The 19,017-nt window shown below is 41.8% G+C and overlaps 1 protein-coding gene across 1 annotated transcript; it reads left to right on the forward strand.

Moving 5' to 3' along the window:
• Positions 1-5,849: 5,849 nt before the first annotated feature.
• Positions 5,850-12,913, forward strand: LG04H3orf80 (linkage group 04 C3orf80 homolog). The gene is given in 2 exon segments (XM_073626106.1): positions 5,850-6,053; positions 6,055-12,913. Coding segments are annotated over 2 exon segments (765 nt in total). The 5' UTR covers positions 5,850-5,910; the 3' UTR covers positions 6,677-12,913.
• Positions 12,914-19,017: the final 6,104 nt, after the last annotated feature.

The following is a 19,017-nucleotide window of genomic DNA, read 5'->3' on the forward strand; positions in this document are numbered from 1 at the left end:
GTAAGCAAGAGATACAGAGCTGCAAATGCCACTATCTTTTCTGGTCCCTGAATATGGCATTTACAGAATTAACACAATCAATCAAAGGATACGAGGGGTGTGCTGAAGAGGTATTAAAGCAGTTTATTATGCTCCAGTGGACACTCCCTAATGCCAGTTATTTTAACTATATTTCCCACATGACAGGATTTCATAGTCCGGCAATAAGGAGATTATAGGACAGAATGAAATTAGGATTCATTGGAGACCAAATATGGTATAAATTTGATGTATCTTTTGCCCAGTAGGTCAAATGCATCATATTAGCCTTCTGGACACTGTAATATAGGTGTGTTTGGTGTCTTGCTGATTGGTATCTTCAGATACATTAGCATAACCACTTTTTATGAATGTAACTGCATTATTGTAGGATTTGTGGAATATGAGTGCAGTTGAGAATGTGAGATGTATTCATTTAAGACTACTTCAACTCAAGCCAGATGTGTATTGCTTTTAGACTGTTTTACAAGTTTGCATACATACCAATGAGAGCACTAAACAAACTTCCAAGAGTCCAAGGTATCTTAATGATAAAATTGTTTTGCAGCAGAATAAAGCCAGTGCATTTTGGGGGCCAAACACACAAGGCACCCCCCTTCATCAGCGCTTAAAACTGTTTGAAACTCAAAAGCAAATATTCACTATATTGCAGCTTATCAATTCTTGGATGTAATGGCTGCATTCGTTTTTCTTTTTTAGATCTTCATTCCTTTATTTTCACCTGGTAATTCGGCCAGTAATTATTCTGCCACTAAATCAGTTAGGTACGGTTCAAGGTGCAATGCAGTGTCTGGTGTGGACCATGTAGGGTCCCAAAAGCCCAACTGTACCTGGTGAAACTTAGTGTCACTGCATTTCACCAGATACAGTTGGGTTGTTGGGACCATGAACATGAACCACACCAGACACTGCATTGCACCTTGGGCCATACCTAACCGATTTGTTGGCAGAATAATTTATCACAGACTGGTTCCATCTAACAGTTGTGTTTGCCATTGGGACAATTTGTTTGCTTTCCTTCCATCCAGTCTTCTTTGGATTTTACTCCAGCAGCACCTCCTCATAGAAGGACTTCTGCTCATTATATGAACTTTCCTTTAAGAATATTTATAATTATCTATGATTAATAGTTTGATGTTGTTTTTGGTCCAGGTTTGCTATCTTAGTCTCTCCGCCATCAACACTACTTTTTATTATTTATTTTTTGTAAAACCTTTATCCCAAAAGGAACAAAACTGCTTATAAAGTGTTAGGCTGGCCATACATGGTCAAATTTCGAAATAATTTTCATTGAAAATCAGAAAATGTGTGCATTTTGTGATCCAATGGTGCCCCCATTGATTTCGAAATTCGACCAACCAAGCCTTCAATTTCACCTCATGTTGCTACAGAAAAGAATTTTCGTGGCTGGGAATCTTCTTTTCTTTTCTTGCACATGCGCATTTCTTTTTCGATTACATTTCTCGCATGATTCACCCATCATTGATTAGAAAATCATTCGTTTTTCAAAAAATTTCCAACATGTCTGATTACTCAAATTCGATGGGTGAACGAAAATCAGCTGTTGCTACAGCCCACTAATGATTTTCGAAAGAATGTATGCCCTGCCTTAGCTTAGTTTGGCTTCAGTTTGTTAGTGTATCTAAATCTGCTAGTGCTCTAACCCTCCCCTCCCCCCCCCAAACTGACAGTGCTGCTGTCCAAAGGTGTCTCTGTTGCTCCTTAATCCAGGGTTTGGGCATTCTAATACAGGATGTGTATTACTGGTTAGATCAGTGTTTCTCAATTCCAGTCCTCAAGGCGCCCCAACAGGTCATGTTTTCAGGCTCTCCATTATTTTGCACAGGTGATTTGATCAGTTTCACTGCCTTAGTAATTACAACAGCCATTTCATCTGAAGGAAATCCTGAAAACATGCTGTTGGGGCGCCTTGAGGACTGGAGTTGAGAAACACTGGGTTAGATCACCAGGTGAAAACAGAAGAGAAAAAGCCTAAAAAAAAGGAAAGAAAACGACTGCCACCACCACATCTAAGGTTTAGTAAGCTGAACTGTAAGTTAGTACATTTTTGGTTTGGGGTTTAATAATGCTTTAAAGAATTTCAACTGTACTTAAATGGACTCAAGTAAGCAGATATAAAATAAATCTGTACTGTAATTTACTGCTTGAAACACTTTAAGGTGGGCATGTTATGCCAGTGTTAGTGAATGCTGCATTCACTAACACTAACGTAACCTGTCCACCCAAAACTGTTCAGTAATCTACAGTGCAGAGTTCTTTTGTATCCGCTTAACTGAGTCAGTAAGCACAGTCAAAATTCTTAAGCCCTGATGAAGGGGGAGAGCGTTTGTCCTTCGAAAGAGCTTGGCTTTATTCTGCTATGAATCAATTTTATCAATAAATTACTTTGGACTTTTCAAAGTTTGGCAATCCCACTGAATTGTTTGAATGTGTAGTCTCAAATCTGGGTCCTTTCCCTATTCGTGGGATTGGCCCTTGTCCTGTGGGGTGCTGCCGAATCTGAGCCAGGGGTGCCCAGTGACAATTTCAGTGACCCTCAGAAAAACTGAATTCAGTGCCCCATCTGTTTGTGTGTTTGGACTATTATTACAAGTTTACAATTGCTTGCATTAAGAGGCTTTGCAGATATTGGACTAAGTATTGTTTATGATGTTTCTGCATTCCTTTCTCATTTGCTTTGTCTCAGTGTGTCCTAAACTGGACTGATTTTCTGTTCTCAATGAGTACCCCTTTGGCTGCTTAACACCGGCATAGAATTTAAATCTGACTGTCCCTGTTACCGACTTGCACATTTTGGAAAAAATGAGGGATGGCATTGCGTTCATTACAATTCCTCCTTTCGCTCCACACAGTTAGGTTTACCAGACCTCATTATTGCCACAAGCATGACTATTCCTTTCACTACTAATTATCGGAGCACATACTTATGATGCATAATCCATAACGTTGGATTCCCTGCCGCAGGTAATGTCACATTCATTGATGCAAGTGGTGATACCGTAGTTATGTGTGACTTGTGCTGCCATCGTGTGTATGGTTGTTTAGAGTCCTATTCCCAAATGGGCTTTGTGCTCCAATGTTCTATAGCCCTCTCCCCAGCATTAAAAGGTAGGTGTCACTTAACATCAAGACACAGTGGGGTTGATTTACTAAAACTGGAGAGTGCAAAATCTGGTGCAGCTGTGCACAGAAATCAATCAGCTTCCAGGTTTTTTTTTGTCAAAGTTTAATTGAACAAGCTGAAGTTAGAAGCTGATTGGCTATGATGCATAGATGCACCCGGTTTTGCACTCTCCAGTTTTAGTAAATCAACCCCAATGTGTCAGGTTCTGACTGACAGTCAACAAAGGTGAGTGAGCAAAGGCTTGTAATCATGTGGGTCTTCTTATACAGTAAATCGTTTCACCCAAGATTCACACACATTTCACCCAGTATTCTCCCATTTCCTCTTTTGAATCTGAATAGAAAATTTGTGAATCTTGGGTAAAATCTATGTGCAAACATTTTAAAAATAGTCCCAATTGTGCACATATGTCAAATATAAGGCCCGTGGACGGAATCCGGCCCTCCAGACATTGCCATGTGCCCCTCCCCTGGAGCTGGATTGCAGTAGAACTCCATTCTGCCACCTTTTGTCTCTCACCTTCCACTCCTGCTCCTCGCTGTCACTTATAAACACAGAAGCCTTCTGTATTTATGATGTAAGGCTTTGCTTTCAGCGGGTTCCAGGTGTAATAGATCCCTCACAGCGGGGCACGGCTGGGACAGCTCTCCAGAATGTGAGAGTGAGAACACTCTCCCTGCAAGGCAGTGCCACCTACACAGGGAGGTATAACAGCCAAATACACGAGTAGTAGAGAGCGCTGCCTACATAGACAGGGGTAGGAAAGGGTAGAGATGCAAAGAAGTTTGGGGGCTGGGTTGGTGTTGTGCATAGTGCACCCCTAAACCCTACGCTCTGTACACAGCACACCACTGAACTCTGCACTCTGTACATGGTACACTCCTGAACTCTGCACTCTGTACGTGGCACATCCCTAAACCCTGCACACTGTTTGTAATGCAACCCTAAACTCTGTACATAGTGCATCCCTAAACCCTGCTCTCTGTACACAGCACACTACTGAACTCTGTACATGGTACACTCCTGAACTCTGCATTCTGTATGTGGCGCACCCCTAAACCCTGCACACTGTTTGTAATGCAACCCTAAACTCTGCACTCTGTACATAGCGCATCCCTAAACCCTGCACTATGTACACAGCACACCAATGAACTCTGCACTTTGTACATGGTACACTCCTGAACGCTGCAATCTGTACATTGTACACTAAACAATGCACACTGTTTGTAATGCAACTCTAAACTCTGCACATAGCGCACCCCTAAACCCCGCACTCTGTACACAGTGCACTCCTGAATAATAAGAGTAGACATAGTTTTACAGATACAACCGACCCTTTATCCATACTGCTGATGTAGCCCGCAATGAAATTGCATTTGACACCCCTGCCAATGCCATAGTAGTGCTTCATCACAGACAGAAAGAAAGTTTAATAGAGGGAGATGCTTTATGTTCAGAAATATTTGCAAAGAATATTCATGGTCTAGAAGGCAGAATTTTAAGTCATTTACAGTAAATCTGCAAGTATGGCAGGGTGTATGACCATCAGCTGACAGTGTTAATCACAAGCGTGGGTTTACATTAACATTCTGGTGTGGTATGCAATGTCTCATATACAGGACAATGAGAAATGGAAGCTGGCTGCAGAATACCTATATGTCACTTAAAATGGCATCAATGACTGGGAAAGCAACATATCACTTATAAAAATGTTATTATTCTGTTTAAATTACTTCATATCAGCATTACATAATTGTAGAAATATGGGATCACACAGTTATATTATCTTGTCCCCTTGACAATGCATGTTTTTGGTAATGAGGTGGAGATTTGGGACACAGGGTAGAATTCTGTATTGCATTTTTGCACAGGATGCCATAAGGCTGGCGATGGGTAATACCAGCAAAGCTACAACTGAAGCAGACAGGGTAGTGATCAGTGAAATGGGGCTGGGAGCACTAAGCCTGCAGCCACAGCACACTTTAGGAAGCCAAAGAATTTCTCATAGAGACAGACTTTGGCTAGGTGGCACATAACAGACACACACATGTAGCAACAATGATGACTGCCAATGAATTGGAGTCCTCTGCAATCAATATTCAGCAGCTACTGCATGTCTACAGTGCTGTAGTCTGAACCAAAGCAACAATTTACAGAAGAAGGCGGACTGCAGGTACCATCAGACAGCTATGAATTGCATAGACTGACATGCAGTCAATCTGATTCTACACTAATAAATGCTCACCTGGTAATGGGGTTCCCATGAAACAAGTGAATAATGAACCAGCCTTGCTCTGATATATCCCCCAGATTACTACTGACATTGTTACTGATTAGACACTACTATTGCAAAATATATATTACCTGAGCTTTTCTAATATGGAAAACCAGAAATATAAGCAAAATGTGCATAGATCTTACAAATATCCAGCCAGACAACTGTTTATTAATAGGCAGAGAAGATCATAGAAAGCTGAAATGATCCTAGTGTGACATCCAAGTCCTCCTTCACCTGTATAATAGACCTGTCAGTGATCCTGCTGTTGTCAACGCACCTCAGTAGCATCATCAGAAAAGATAATGAGTGTCAGCGCTGGCAGATTCAATGAGAGATGTCATCTGATTGTCTTCCCTCTAATCTGGTCTGCTTCCAGTGATGATGATGATGATGGGTTGGCTTTGATAGCTGAAGCCTGCTCCCCTCCACACACACCAGCATTCATACGATGATCAAGTGGTCTGAGCCCAAGGTCAATGGGACAAGAAAGCCTGAGTTTGGGTTCTCAGCAGTAGCGATCCATTGCAGGGGGCTGCAGCTTTCCAGTCCTCATCTCCCCTCCCCAAAGACTGGTGAAGATGTGACACTTCCAGAGAGTGCCTGCTGGTGGTGGTGGTGCAGTGTGCCTGCCGCTGCTGAGGATGGTGCACTGCTTCTCCGGGGGCTCCCTGGTGATCGCAGCCTTGCTGCTGCTGCCCGACTCCCAGGCTGGCTGGAGCTGCGGAGATCTGCTGTGCGGAGACAAGGAGGGCTGCTGTGTGTTCGGGAACGTCAGCCATACGGAGATCAAATGCTGCAAGCTTCCCTTCCATACTTTCCTGGACAATGTCGGCTGGTTCGTCAGGAAGCTGTCCGGGCTGCTCATCCTCCTGGTGCTCTTTGCTATCGGTTACTTCTTACAGCGGATGATCTGCCCCAGCCCCCGCCGGTATACCCGGCCCCAACCACGGGGGCAGAACGGGCCGGGGCTCCTCAATGAGACCAGCTCCCAGGACTCACTCATAGACAGTGTACGGCACCTCTCCGAACATGAGCTCCGCATCATCTCCTCGCCGCTCTTCCTACAACTACCCAGCTACGACGAGGTCAAGTACTTACCCACCTACGAGGAGTCCATGAGACCAAACCAGGTCATCCTACCGGTGTCCCAGATCCCTTCCCAACCGGGGGACGGTGCTGCGGGACATGGGACTTTGCCTCCTTATTCACACTGACCCAATGCTCATTCATTCACCCATTTCTATCTTCCCTTTAAATCTATCTAATCTGTATGCACCCTTTGCCCTGTGTGTTTTATCTTCTGCTCCTCTCCAAGGTGTCACCATATCCCCCAATGTTGTCCCCAATCATCCCCAGTGCCCCATAGTTCATATTCATTAATGAATGCTTCTTCCCTTGCCTTGTTTTATTTTCTGCTCCTCGACGTGGTGTCACCATATCCCCCAATGGTGTCCCCAATCATCCCCAGTGCCCCATAGTTTGTATTCATTAATTACTCTTCTTCCCTTGCCTTGTATTATTTTCTACTACTCGCCATGGTGTCACCATATCCCCCAATGGTGACCCCAATCATCCCCAGTGCCCCATAGTTTGTATTCATTAATGAGTCTTCTTCCCTTGCCTTGTTTTATTTTCTACTCCTCGCCATGGTGTCACCATATCCCAAAATGGTGTCCCCAATCATCCCCAGTGTCCCATAGTTTACATTCTTGAATGACTCCTCTTCACTGTGAACATTTCCACCAATATTATTCTGTGGTATCCGCAGTCCTCCCATTGCCCTCCAGTGCCCCATAGTTCATATTCACGAATGAGCCCTCTTCCCTTGTCTTGTTTTATCTTCTGCCACTCTCCATGCTGTGAACATATCCCCCAATATTGTCCTATGGTGTCCCCAATCCTCCTATTGCCCTCCAGTGCAGTGTCAGGACAGGGTCATCCAGAGCTCAGGGCAAGGATGCAGAATTGTGCCCCCTTCCCCCACGATTAATACATGCCGTAGAATGGGTGTTCTACCCTGCTTCCATTTTTTACTTCTTTGCTTCACTGCGCCCAAGGCAACTGCCCTTCCTGCCCTCCCTTTGTCCCAGCCCTGATCCAGTTCCCCATAGTTCATATTTATTAACACCTCCTCTTATCTTGTCTTGTTTTATCTTCTGCTCCTCTCTTTATGCTCTACCCATATCCCCCATTATTGTCCTATGGTGTCCCCAATCCCCCCATTGCCCTCCGGTGCCCCATACTTCATATTCATTCATGACTCCCCTTCCCTTACCTTGTTTTATCTTCTTCCTCTGCTCTCCACGCTGTAACTGTATCCCCTATTATTGTCCCATAGTATCCCCAATCCTCACATTGCCCCCAAGTGCTCCAAAGTTCATATTTATTAATGACTTGCCGTCCCGTGTTCTGTTTTGTCTTCTGCTCCTCTCTGTGCTGTAACTATATCCCCCATTATTGTCCCATAGTGTCCTCAATCATCCCATTGCCCTACAGTGACCCAAAGTTCATATTTTTCTAATGACTTCTCTTCCCTTGCTCTGTTTTGTCTTCTGCTCATATCTATGCTGTAACTATATCCCCCATTATTGTCCCATAGTATCCCAAATCCTCCCATTGCCCTCCAGTGCCCCATAGTTCATGTACATTCATGACTCCTCTTCCCTTTTCGTATCTTCTGCACCTCTCAATGCTGTAACTATATCCCGCATTATTGCCCCATTGTGTCCCCAATCCTCCCATTTCCCTCCCGTACCCCAAAATTCATATGTATTATTGGCGTCTCTTCCCCTCAGGGCCGGGACAAGGGGTGGGCGGGAGGGGAAGCAGCCCTGGGCACCAGCCCTGGGCACCATGGTTTACTGTAGGAATGGGGGCGCCTTCCTTCTGTTGCAAGGCTGACAGAATTAGTGACAACAGCAGTGATTGTGACAAGCGAGCGACTGCTATTCGTAGGGTCCCCTAAACTTGCATATCATGAATGGGGGGGGGCACAGTTTAGCATCTTTGCCCTGGGTGCTGGATGACCTTTTTCCGGCACTGCATCCCTTGCCCTGTTTTATCTTCTCCTTACCATGCTGTAGCCATATTCACACTTATTGTCTTATGGTATCCCCAATCCTTCCATTGCCCTTCAGTGCCCCAACGTTCATATTTATTAATGGCATTTCTTCCCTTTTCCTGTTTTGTCTTCTTCTCTCCATGCTGTAACTATATTGCCTCTTATTGTCTTATGGTATCCCCAATGCTCCCATTATCCTCTATTTCCCCAAAGTTTATATTTATGAATGCCTTCTCGCCCTTTGCCCTGTGTGTTCTGTCTTCTGCTCCTCTCCATGCTATAACCATATTCACCATATTGTTTTCAATCCACCCATTGGCCTCCAGTGCCCCATATTTAATACTTCTTAATAATTCCTCTTCCGTTGTCCTGTATTAATTGTTTTTGATCCTCTTCATGCTGTAACCATATTTCTTATATTGTTTGTAATCATCCCGTTATCCTCCAATGCCCCACAGTTCGTATTCATTGATGACTCCTCTTCCAGCCTTGGACAACCTGTGGCTTTACAGCTTCCTTCCCGTCCCACTGCTCTCTATACATGGATTTTTAGCTGGACACACACAGGTTAACTTACCTCTATTATTCATCAAGGCTGCAGGTAAAAGCCTCCATTAAGGGAACGCTTCTCATCTGGCTGGTGGGTCAACCTAACAACCAGACCAGCAACTGAAAAACCAGACCTTTTCCGTAGTTGTATACAATGCAGCAAACTTGACATTTTTACAATTTTGATGTAGACCCAACCGGAAGCTGGTTGGCTTGGAAAGAAAATACAGTCCTGATTTAAGAGTTGGGATTCATTACTACTTAAAAAGCTTTCATGTTTAGTAAGAGCTTGTCTTTACCTGAAAAGCCTATGCTAACCATTCTTTTTGTGCAGTCCTCTCTTCATGTCTATACTGTATGTCCAAGTTCTGTGCTGCAGTGGAAATGCTCCTGCTGCATACACCATTCAACTTGCAGCTTCCATGTATCTGCAATACTGTTTCACACTTCTTGATTTCAAGAGAGGAATCTAGGTAGTAGCTCTTTTTGCACTATATTATTTACATACTTACCTCTAGCCTCCTGACTGCAGTTTTACTGTAGGTTATTCTTGGCAGCTAATGGATAATCTCAGCTGTGCTCCTCTGTGGACCCATATTGCTTGTTTTCATCATCAGCCTGTCTTGTCCATTATGGAATGCAATTCTGAATTTCTGTATGGGGAAACTTGCACTCTAGCCTAGTGCACTTTAGCACTTCTGTAGACTTTTTTGGGGAAGATCAGATCCTTGGTTGGTGACAGAGGAACTTTCTTTCTTGAAGTTGGATGATTTGCTGCTGTAATTGTGTTTTTGACTTCATTGGATGCAAGACTCAGCATTCTGCAACCAGTCTCTGGCAGAAGCCTTTGTCAGTAGAAAGACTACTTCCATCCTTTACAGGATAATCAATAAACTCCTAGATATCAATTTGCTAGAAACTCCTGGAGTAGGACAGAGTTCTGGAAACAGACGCAATGAATTAACCTCCCTTCACATTACATCTTGTTATCTATTAGTTATATCGCAAGTGCCTGAGATCTATGTTATTCTGTCTGATGTACGCTTTAATCACTTTGCTCTCCTGCAGGCAATAAGGCACTCTGGAACCTGAAACTACAGAGTGAGGTACTTAGGATGCGTTTACTACCATATCCATCTGCTGGTGATGCTATGATGGTAAACTCCTTTGTGCCTTTAACTGAAGTTTTGTACTTCAGCATAAAAAAGTAAAAAAAAGCATATACAAGCCATAGACTTCAGTCAGGTGCCCGACTAACTGCTGTGATAAATTGGAGATCTAGTTCACAAAATGAAGTAGGAGGCTTCCTGGGCTGTGGAGGTCTGATGTCCATTGCACTAGATTATTCAGACCAGCCATGCACAGAAAAGCAGTGGATGTGGGTTCTAATTGCCAGAAAAGTACACAGTGTTATTGTAATTCAAAAAGACGTAGGAACGCACTGAATGACATGTATTATTCACAGCTTAGTGACTGCTTAGCCTTCTGCTTACACAGTCAAGCCGATTAAAAAAATTAAATTGGTTTGACCCTATAGAGTAGAAATCAAACGGTATAATTCTTTGAAAATATTGTAATACAAAGAGTACTTGAGTGAAATAGCTCAGGAAAGCCAATCAGAATATGTCTTTCATCATTCTGCAGTAGTCAGGACAATGAGAGATGACTGCTGATTGCTTCATGTGGGACACCACACATTCCTCCTTGAATAAGGGGCATATTTATATAAAAATAAATCAAATGTGCCTGGATATGACCTCATTCACTGACCGTTCTCTAGAATTGAGCCTATAGATTCGTGTTAATTATAACACTGGGTCAAGAGGGCTTATGCTAGCCTATGCAGATGATGATATAAACTAGAGAGATGTAGTATGGTGAATGTATAATGAAAGTGTGCACTGACGATCAAGCGGGATTGAGCAAAACTGGTGTTGGTAGAATCGATGATTTGCGTTTAAAAAAAATTGAATGTTTAAATGCATTCATGACAGATGAATGTGACTTGGGCCAGTAATAAATATGGCAAATGTCACCGAGATCTGTATTATCTACTGAAGAATGATAAATACAGATGTTAGTGGATGGCATCAAATGTGACTTGATCAGACGAATGTGTTCTTAAAAAATGCTACTGATCTTTCTATAGGCATTCTAGTTGCAAATACAGTGAATGATTGGAGAATTGCTGCTTTGTAAATATGCCCCTGTTATATAGTGAGAGGTGCTCAGGGGGGATCCAAGTAAAAGGTTTTATGTATTCAATGACTAGAGATTTAAATCTGTGTTGGGAACTTTATCTCTGGAGTTTCAAAATCAATGGCAGGTCTTAAATTTGTTGTCTCCCAACAGTAGCTTGTAAAGAGTTGAGCTCTCTACTCTAGAGTGGTGTTCCACTTGAATAACAAGTAGACCCCTGTTCCAGATCTTTCTGTTTAGCAGCACACAGGGATCCTCCCTTCCCCCTTTTATTTTTGCTTCACAGGATTGCACAATATCGCAGCTGCTCTATTTTGGTGAAATGGCGCTCCTATAAGCTCTATTTTACAGAAATGGAGAGATTTTCGGGCTTATTACCAAGGAAAGTGCTTTAAGCCAAAGAAGCCGATCAGACTCCATCTTTCATTGATCTGATTACAGCAAATGAAGATGATTGGCTCATTTGGGTTATTGCACTTTGCGCACCATTTTACTATTTGGTAATAATCCCATTAGTCTGGGAAGACTAAATAAAAAAGTGGTAGAATATGGAACTGATTGTAACATTGGAGGAGAAGACAAGTGGTGGGGAGGCTTGGCAGGATCCCTTGGTGTTGCTATTAATGGGGTGTAAAGCAAAGCTCCTTTAACATACTGAGCACCTCTGCTTAGTGGAGTACTCAGAAGAGGAAAGATTGTAGCTTGTTCAGCCAAAATATTATTTTGTTTGCTTCTGGCAGTTTGACAGCCATAAACATAGATGGATTTTGCTTATTACCTCTTTCATTCATAAAAAAAGTAATAAAACAAAACAAAAAAATAATAGCGCATTGACCTCTCACTGCCTTCTTTAGCACTTTTTGGTTTAGCTCAGGCCTTCTAAATGGGGAACCATTTGAAATGCATTTATGTACATTTATATCAGTATGATTTATTCTTCAAATAGATCTTTTTATTTTGTAGATGTGGGATCTGATTGGATTACCTTTTGGATTTGATGTGTGTACATTCTGGTCCTTGAGATTGTCTGGCAGCTATTTTACTCTGTATTCACGAGAGTCTAGTCATTAAGTATGGGTGCCTTGAACAAGGTACCATTTTATCTATGTTAAAAGTAAAGTTGATTGCGCTTAAAAATTTTAAGAGACAAAGAGACAGCTAATGGTGCTATTGTTGCTAATGGAGTGGTTATATAGCATTTTTTTAAATAAAAGTGGACGTGTCACCTACAAACAGTGGGGCAGCCATTTTGTGTACCTTAACTAAACACAGACATCGTGCAGCAGTCTGACATTAGAGAATTATAAGACCATGAAATGTCCCCCTGTAACCCTCTTGTTAAGCTGGCTATACATTATACAATTCTCTCAATTTCCTTTAGATTTACCTTCAACTACACTATATTGTCAAATGTATTGGGACGCCTGCCTTTACACGCATATAAATGTTAATGGAATCCCAATCTTAGTCCTTAGGGTTCAATATTGAGTTGGCCCACCCTTTGCAGCTATAACAGCTTCAACTCTTCTAGGAAGGCTGTCCACAAGGTTTAGGAGTGTATCTATGAGAATGTTTGACCATTCCTCCAGAAGCGTATTTGTGAGGTCAGGCACTGATGTTGGTCCAGAAGGCGTAGCTCGCAGTCTCCAATCTAATTCATCCCAAAGGTGTTGAGGTTGAGGTCAGGACACTGAGCAGCCCAGTCAAGTTCCTCCACCCCAAACTCACTCATTCATGTCTTTATGGATCTTGCTTTGTCCACTGGTGCACAGTCATGTTGGAACAGGAAGGGGCCATCCCCAAACTGTTCCCACAATGTTGGGAGCATGAAATTGTACAAAATGTTTTGATATGCCGATGACTTAAGAGTTCCCTTCACTGGAACTAAGGGGCCAAGCCCAACCCCTGAAAAACAGCCCTACGCCATAATCCCTCCTCCACCAAATGATTTGGACCAGTGCACAAAGCAAGGTCCATAAAGACATGGATGAGTGAGTTTAGGGTGGAGGAACTTGACTGGCTTGCACAGAGTCCTGACTTCAACATGATAGAACACCTTTGTGATGAATTAGAGTGGAGACTGCGAGCCAGGCCTTCTCGTCCACATCGATTCCTGACCTCACAAATGCACTAAGACTGGGATGCCATTAAAGTTCATGTGCTTTTGACAATATAGTGTATGTAGTGCAAAGGCCTGCCTGATTGCATACAAATTGAAAGTGTTTAGATATGACCTCATATTATATGGTTTTGGTAAATCTAAAGGAAACATCTACAAGATAATTGCATATTGTATGGCCAGCCTATAGTGTATACATTTATTTCCTACAATTGTGCAACTCTTTTCTCAAAGGATCTGTATTCATTTATCTGAAATATTCCTTCTTAGGCAGGGGCTAACCTATAGTCCAATTTAAAGTTACATATATGTAAGCACCCAAGCTAGAATATTAAGGTACGAGTAATAAAGGTGCTGAAATATGTCCTAAAAAGAAATAACATATGATGGGCAGTTAAGTGATCTGAACCAAATCAGCTTGGGGAGCAATGCTAATTGGCAAATTTTGCTTACTAATCACTACCCAAGCACTTTTGGCTGAAGTCACATGACCAATTGATAGCTGATGGTCACATGGTTAGCCACCGCAAGAGCATGGAGCGGAGGATAATTCAGGATAGGTATTTTACTTATTCTTTTACTATGCCCTGAAAGGTTATTGGCATGCATGTAACTTTGCATTTGTCGGTATGCCTGCTTTAAAGCTGAACTCCAGGCAAACTGATAAACCCATACCTGTCAAGGGATTTATATTTTTACCCATACTGTCCTTCAATTTACATCCCAGTAAAGTCCTATCTGGCAGGGCAGAAGATCTGATTTTTCTCTGCTGCAGTTCAGTACAATTTTCAGGTCTTGACCCTCTCTAGCCTGTAACTGGACAGTGAAAGGAGAGGCAGCAAATGAATAAGTTCAACCCTCTGTCACTTTGCTTTCTCCTCCTATCAGTGTGTTCCTTGTTAGCAAAGTTAATTCGCTTTTTATGCTGCTTCTATGCTTTTCACTCTCTGCAGGATACCAGCCATATTTATGTACTTAAACTGCTTGTTTTCAAATTGATACATTTAATGATGCATGAATGAATATAGAGCTACATTAATGTGTGTCTTGTGTATCTGCCTGTTGTTCAGCTTTAAGTTTCCCACATACGGGGGGGTTTATTATCTTTGGAAAACACATTTTCATCTGACATGCATGTCCTCTGGGCACTGCATATCAGGGAAACTTCAGCAGATCTTCTGTGTGCAGATCTTGATTATTCATTCAAGATCATTAAACGTTAATCCCAAATTTCCCACCCTATTTGTCCAAGGGTTCAGATTTATGCACTGATCTGGAATAGACTGGGCATTGGTATTGTCCACAAAATGGCTTCTTCTACTTTGTATTGGTTAATGGAACATTTTTAGCAATGAATGTAGACATGTGAAAGTAATCCAGTGCTCCAGTTAAGGTCCCAACCTTCAGCGCTGATCTAATATCATTAGTGCTACTGCATATATGGTTACATTGTAGCACGACTGCATCAGAATCTTGACTTAATTTACTCTTCATAAACATCCCAGCTGACATCTGCTTAAAGCCCAATTTCAGCTAAATACATTTAAAGTATATATAAAAAAAAAAAAAAAAAGTGTTCAATGGTTGACAGTTTGTTTCCTATGAAAACAACCACAGCCTGAGTAGAAAAGCCTGTGCCCCGCCAGCATGCTTGCTATCTGTGTGGAAGCGGCGGTTCCTCTGCAGAGGTCTGATATCTCTACCGAGTCAGAGCTAGAACTCAGCATTTAGCAGGGAGCTTGGCTGATTAGAGAATTCTGCTATGACTAAAGCCTCATACACACAATCAGATTTTTGGACAACCGTTCGTCTGTTTTTTGTGGCATGCTAGTCTCATTTTGAAAGTGAAGAGGCTAATCACAATAAGAAAATTTTCGTTTGACAGAATACAACTTTAGAAGTGACGTAATGTGTTGAATAGTTTTGTATGTATTCTCTAATTTCTGAGCATGCGTAGTCTTGCTCTTACGATCTTGTTCGTATGAAAACTAAGCAAACGAAAATCGGATGTTGAGTTCACGTACAACAAAAATTTTATAGTCTGCATATCCAGCTTTTGTCTGACGAAAAACCGGAATCGGCTGTCAACAGCACCATACTAACGATCTGAAAATCGGCAGACCTTTCATTGGACGGAATTTTACTTCCAATTTTCGTATCGTGTGTGTCGGCCTTTAGAGGGTGGGTGTGCAGTGGCTGAGATTTTTCTCTGTTTGTTCCTTAAGGCCTGTTAGTACAGTGTTTTCGACAGCCGATTACGTTTTTTCGTACGACAAAAGCTGGATGTGCAGATTATAAAAAAATTTTGTCAGATGTGAACTCAACATCCGATTTTCATTTAATTAGTATGGTTTTCGTACAAACAAAATCGTAAGAGCAAGACTACGCATGTTCAGAAATGAAAGAACACATACAAAACTATTCAACACATTACGTCACTTCTGAAGTTGTATTCTGTCATAGGAGAAAATCATTGGTGAGTAGCCTCTTCACTTTTGACATGAGACTAGCATGCAACAAAAAACGGACGAACGGTCATCCAAAAATCTGATCATGTGTACAAGGCTTAAGAAGGGGGATGCCAAAGCTCAGCAGAGAGACCACTGCTTCCACACAGAGAGCAAGGGTTCCTTCTTTGTAGTATATAAAAGAGAGTAATGTGCCGTTAATTCAACTAAACTAAATAGATCTAAAGTGCAGTGTTCAAGGAAATCACCGTAGCAATAACTCCGTAACAGTACTACCTACAATAAATACATCTAAAGTGCAATATTCAAGGAAAACTTCATACACATGTGCAAAGAATATGATATCATCAACATTAATATCTTTCAAAGTGCAAAATATCTTCAAAAATAAAGTGCAAATTGTGCCAAAGTGATAATTAGTGCAACAGTAGTGTCCAATCAAGGAGATTCAGATAGACAGTTCATGGAATAAAGTGCATGTGCAAAGAGCAAAGAAATCCTTTCCATCCAAATTTTCCACCATCCGCTGTGTGCCACTCATTTGCCCCAGCCTCTCACCTCATATGGAGACCCCTATAGGTCAAGTTAAGCCTTTATGTGTATGTAATATTGGGTCCACAATGATCGATCAATTTCTGGAGGTATCCAAGACAAGACAACGCCAGTAAAGGGATAGGTTTCCAGGCTCATCCAATGCCGTTTACATTCAATAAAAAAGGGGGGCTCCATAGTGTAGTAATCCAATGCAATTTATTTAAAAAATGAGTAGTAACTTATGCCGCGTACACATGGCAGGACTTTCCGACAGAAAAAGTCAGATGGGAGCTTTTGGTCCGACATTCTGACCGTGTGTATGCCCTATCGGACTTTTTCTGTCGGCATTTCAGACGGACTCAGATATAGAACATGTTCTAAATCTATCCGTCAGAAATGCAGACGGAGTTTAGCCCGTTGGCAAGTCCACTCGTGTGTACGCGACATTACAACACCCGGCTCCTCTCTGATGCGTTGCGTCACTGAACACGTGACTTCATCAAAGGATTACTATAGAGCGCCCCCTTTTTTATTGCATGTAAACTGCATTGGATGAGCCTGGAAACCTATCCTTATATTGGCGTTGTCTTGTCTTGGATACCTCCGGAAATTAATCGATCGTTGTGGATCCAAAATTACATCCACATAAAGGCTTGACTTGACCTGTAGGGGTCTCCGTATGAGGTGAGAGGCTGGGGCAAATGAGTGACACACAGTGGGTGGTGGAAAATTTGGATGGAGAGGATTTTTTTGCTCTTTGCACATGCACTTTATTCCATGAACTGTCTATCTGAATCTCTTTGATTGGACACTACTGTTGCACTAATTATCACTTTGGCACTTTATTTTTGAAGATATTTTGCACTTTGAAAGATATTAATGTTGATGATATTGTATTCTTTGCACATGTGTATGAAGTTTTCATTGAATATTGTACTTTTAGATTAATTTATTGTAGTTAGTAATGTTACTGAGTTATTGCTACAAAGATTACCTAGAACACTGCACTTTAGATTTATTTATTGTAGTTAGTACTGTTATGGAGTTATTGCTATGAAGATTTCCTTATACACTGCACTTTAGATCTATTTAATTTAGTCGGGTTAGCGCCACATTACTCTCTTTTATATTTAATTTTGTGTGGGAACACTTTCTATGCTGGCAGCTACTCATTAGCCTGTCCATTTTCATTGTCGGTTTGCACATTAGTTACCCCTTTTTTCTTTGTAGTATACTGGCAGGAGACAGGCTTGTCTGCTTAGGATGTGGTATGTGGTTGCTTTCATAAACAACAAACTGTAAGACTTTGAACAGCTATTATTTTGATGTACCTAGAATATATTTAGCTGCTTTAAAGTTAAAGAACAAATGGACTTTAAATCTCGATAACAGATGACTGATGTTTATGGATAGTTTTAGTAAAGTAGCTCACTTTGAATAACTGACATCTCTAATAGGTTCATGGTTAGTGATGTCACAAGTTTCTGCTAAATGGATAGGCTGGGCATTGGCTCAGCCCACAAAATGGTTTTCTCAACTTTGTACTGGTTAATGGAAAATTTATATTAATGAATGTAGACATATGAAAGCAGAAATGGATTTATGTACTTGATTTTAATACTAGCTCATAGGCCCTGTATTTTCCTTGTTTGGGTTGATTGGAAAGATTGTAATGAAAACATGCAATATACGGGAAGAAAATAAAATATTTTTTAGAATTTGATGCCTTTCTAATCTATTGATACCATATAAACCAGTTAAAGCCTTGATTAAAGTTTTGAATATACTAAGGCAGCAAACTGTCTGTTTTTTTAGATGCAGGAAATGTTTTATTTATCAAAAGAGGTATTATTGTGCAGCGTACACACGGTCTGACTTTTCGACCGGACTTGTCCGACGGACGCCGACGGACCAAATCCGGCGGACAATCCGATCGTGTGCGGGCTTCACCGGACCTTCAGTTGACTTTTCCAGTCGAAAATCTGACGGACTTTAGATTTGGAACATGCTTCAAATCTTTACGTCGTAACTCCGCCGGACCCAGAAATCCGCTCGTCTGTATGCTAGTCCAACGGACAAAAACCCACGCTAGGGCAACTATTGGCTACTGGCTATCAACTTCCTTATTTTAGTCCGGTGTACGTCATCACGTACAAATCCATCGGACTTTGGTGTGATCGCGTGTAGGCAAGTCCGTTAGTTAAAAAGTCCGTCGGAAGTCTGTCAAAAGTCAGTCGAAAGTCCGCTGGAAAGTCTGTCGGACAAGTCCGGTCAAAAAGTCTGCCCGTGTGTACGCGGCCTTGGGGGAGAGCAGCTTCCATGCCTTCACATCATGCCATACATATAGAAATTTGTGTCTACAAACCAAGCCCTATGGGAAATGCTGCAGAGCGCCGACCGCCAGTCCAGGCTTGGGATCTAGTGTTATAATATCACTGTGAGATATGCTCATGGGAAGCTGAACCTGATTTGAGGAATTAGAAGCCACCATCCTTATGTTAGCCATATATTGGGATTGATTTAAGCCTGATTTAGGCTCCATTCACACTAGCGCGTTTTTTGATGCATTTTGCATTTTGCAGAAATGCACGGGAATTTTTTAACATGGGTTCCTATGGAACATGT

Source organism: Aquarana catesbeiana, linkage group LG04 (genome assembly GCF_042186555.1).
Source record: "Aquarana catesbeiana isolate 2022-GZ linkage group LG04, ASM4218655v1, whole genome shotgun sequence".
NCBI classification, from domain to species: Eukaryota; Metazoa; Chordata; class Amphibia; order Anura; family Ranidae; genus Aquarana; species Aquarana catesbeiana.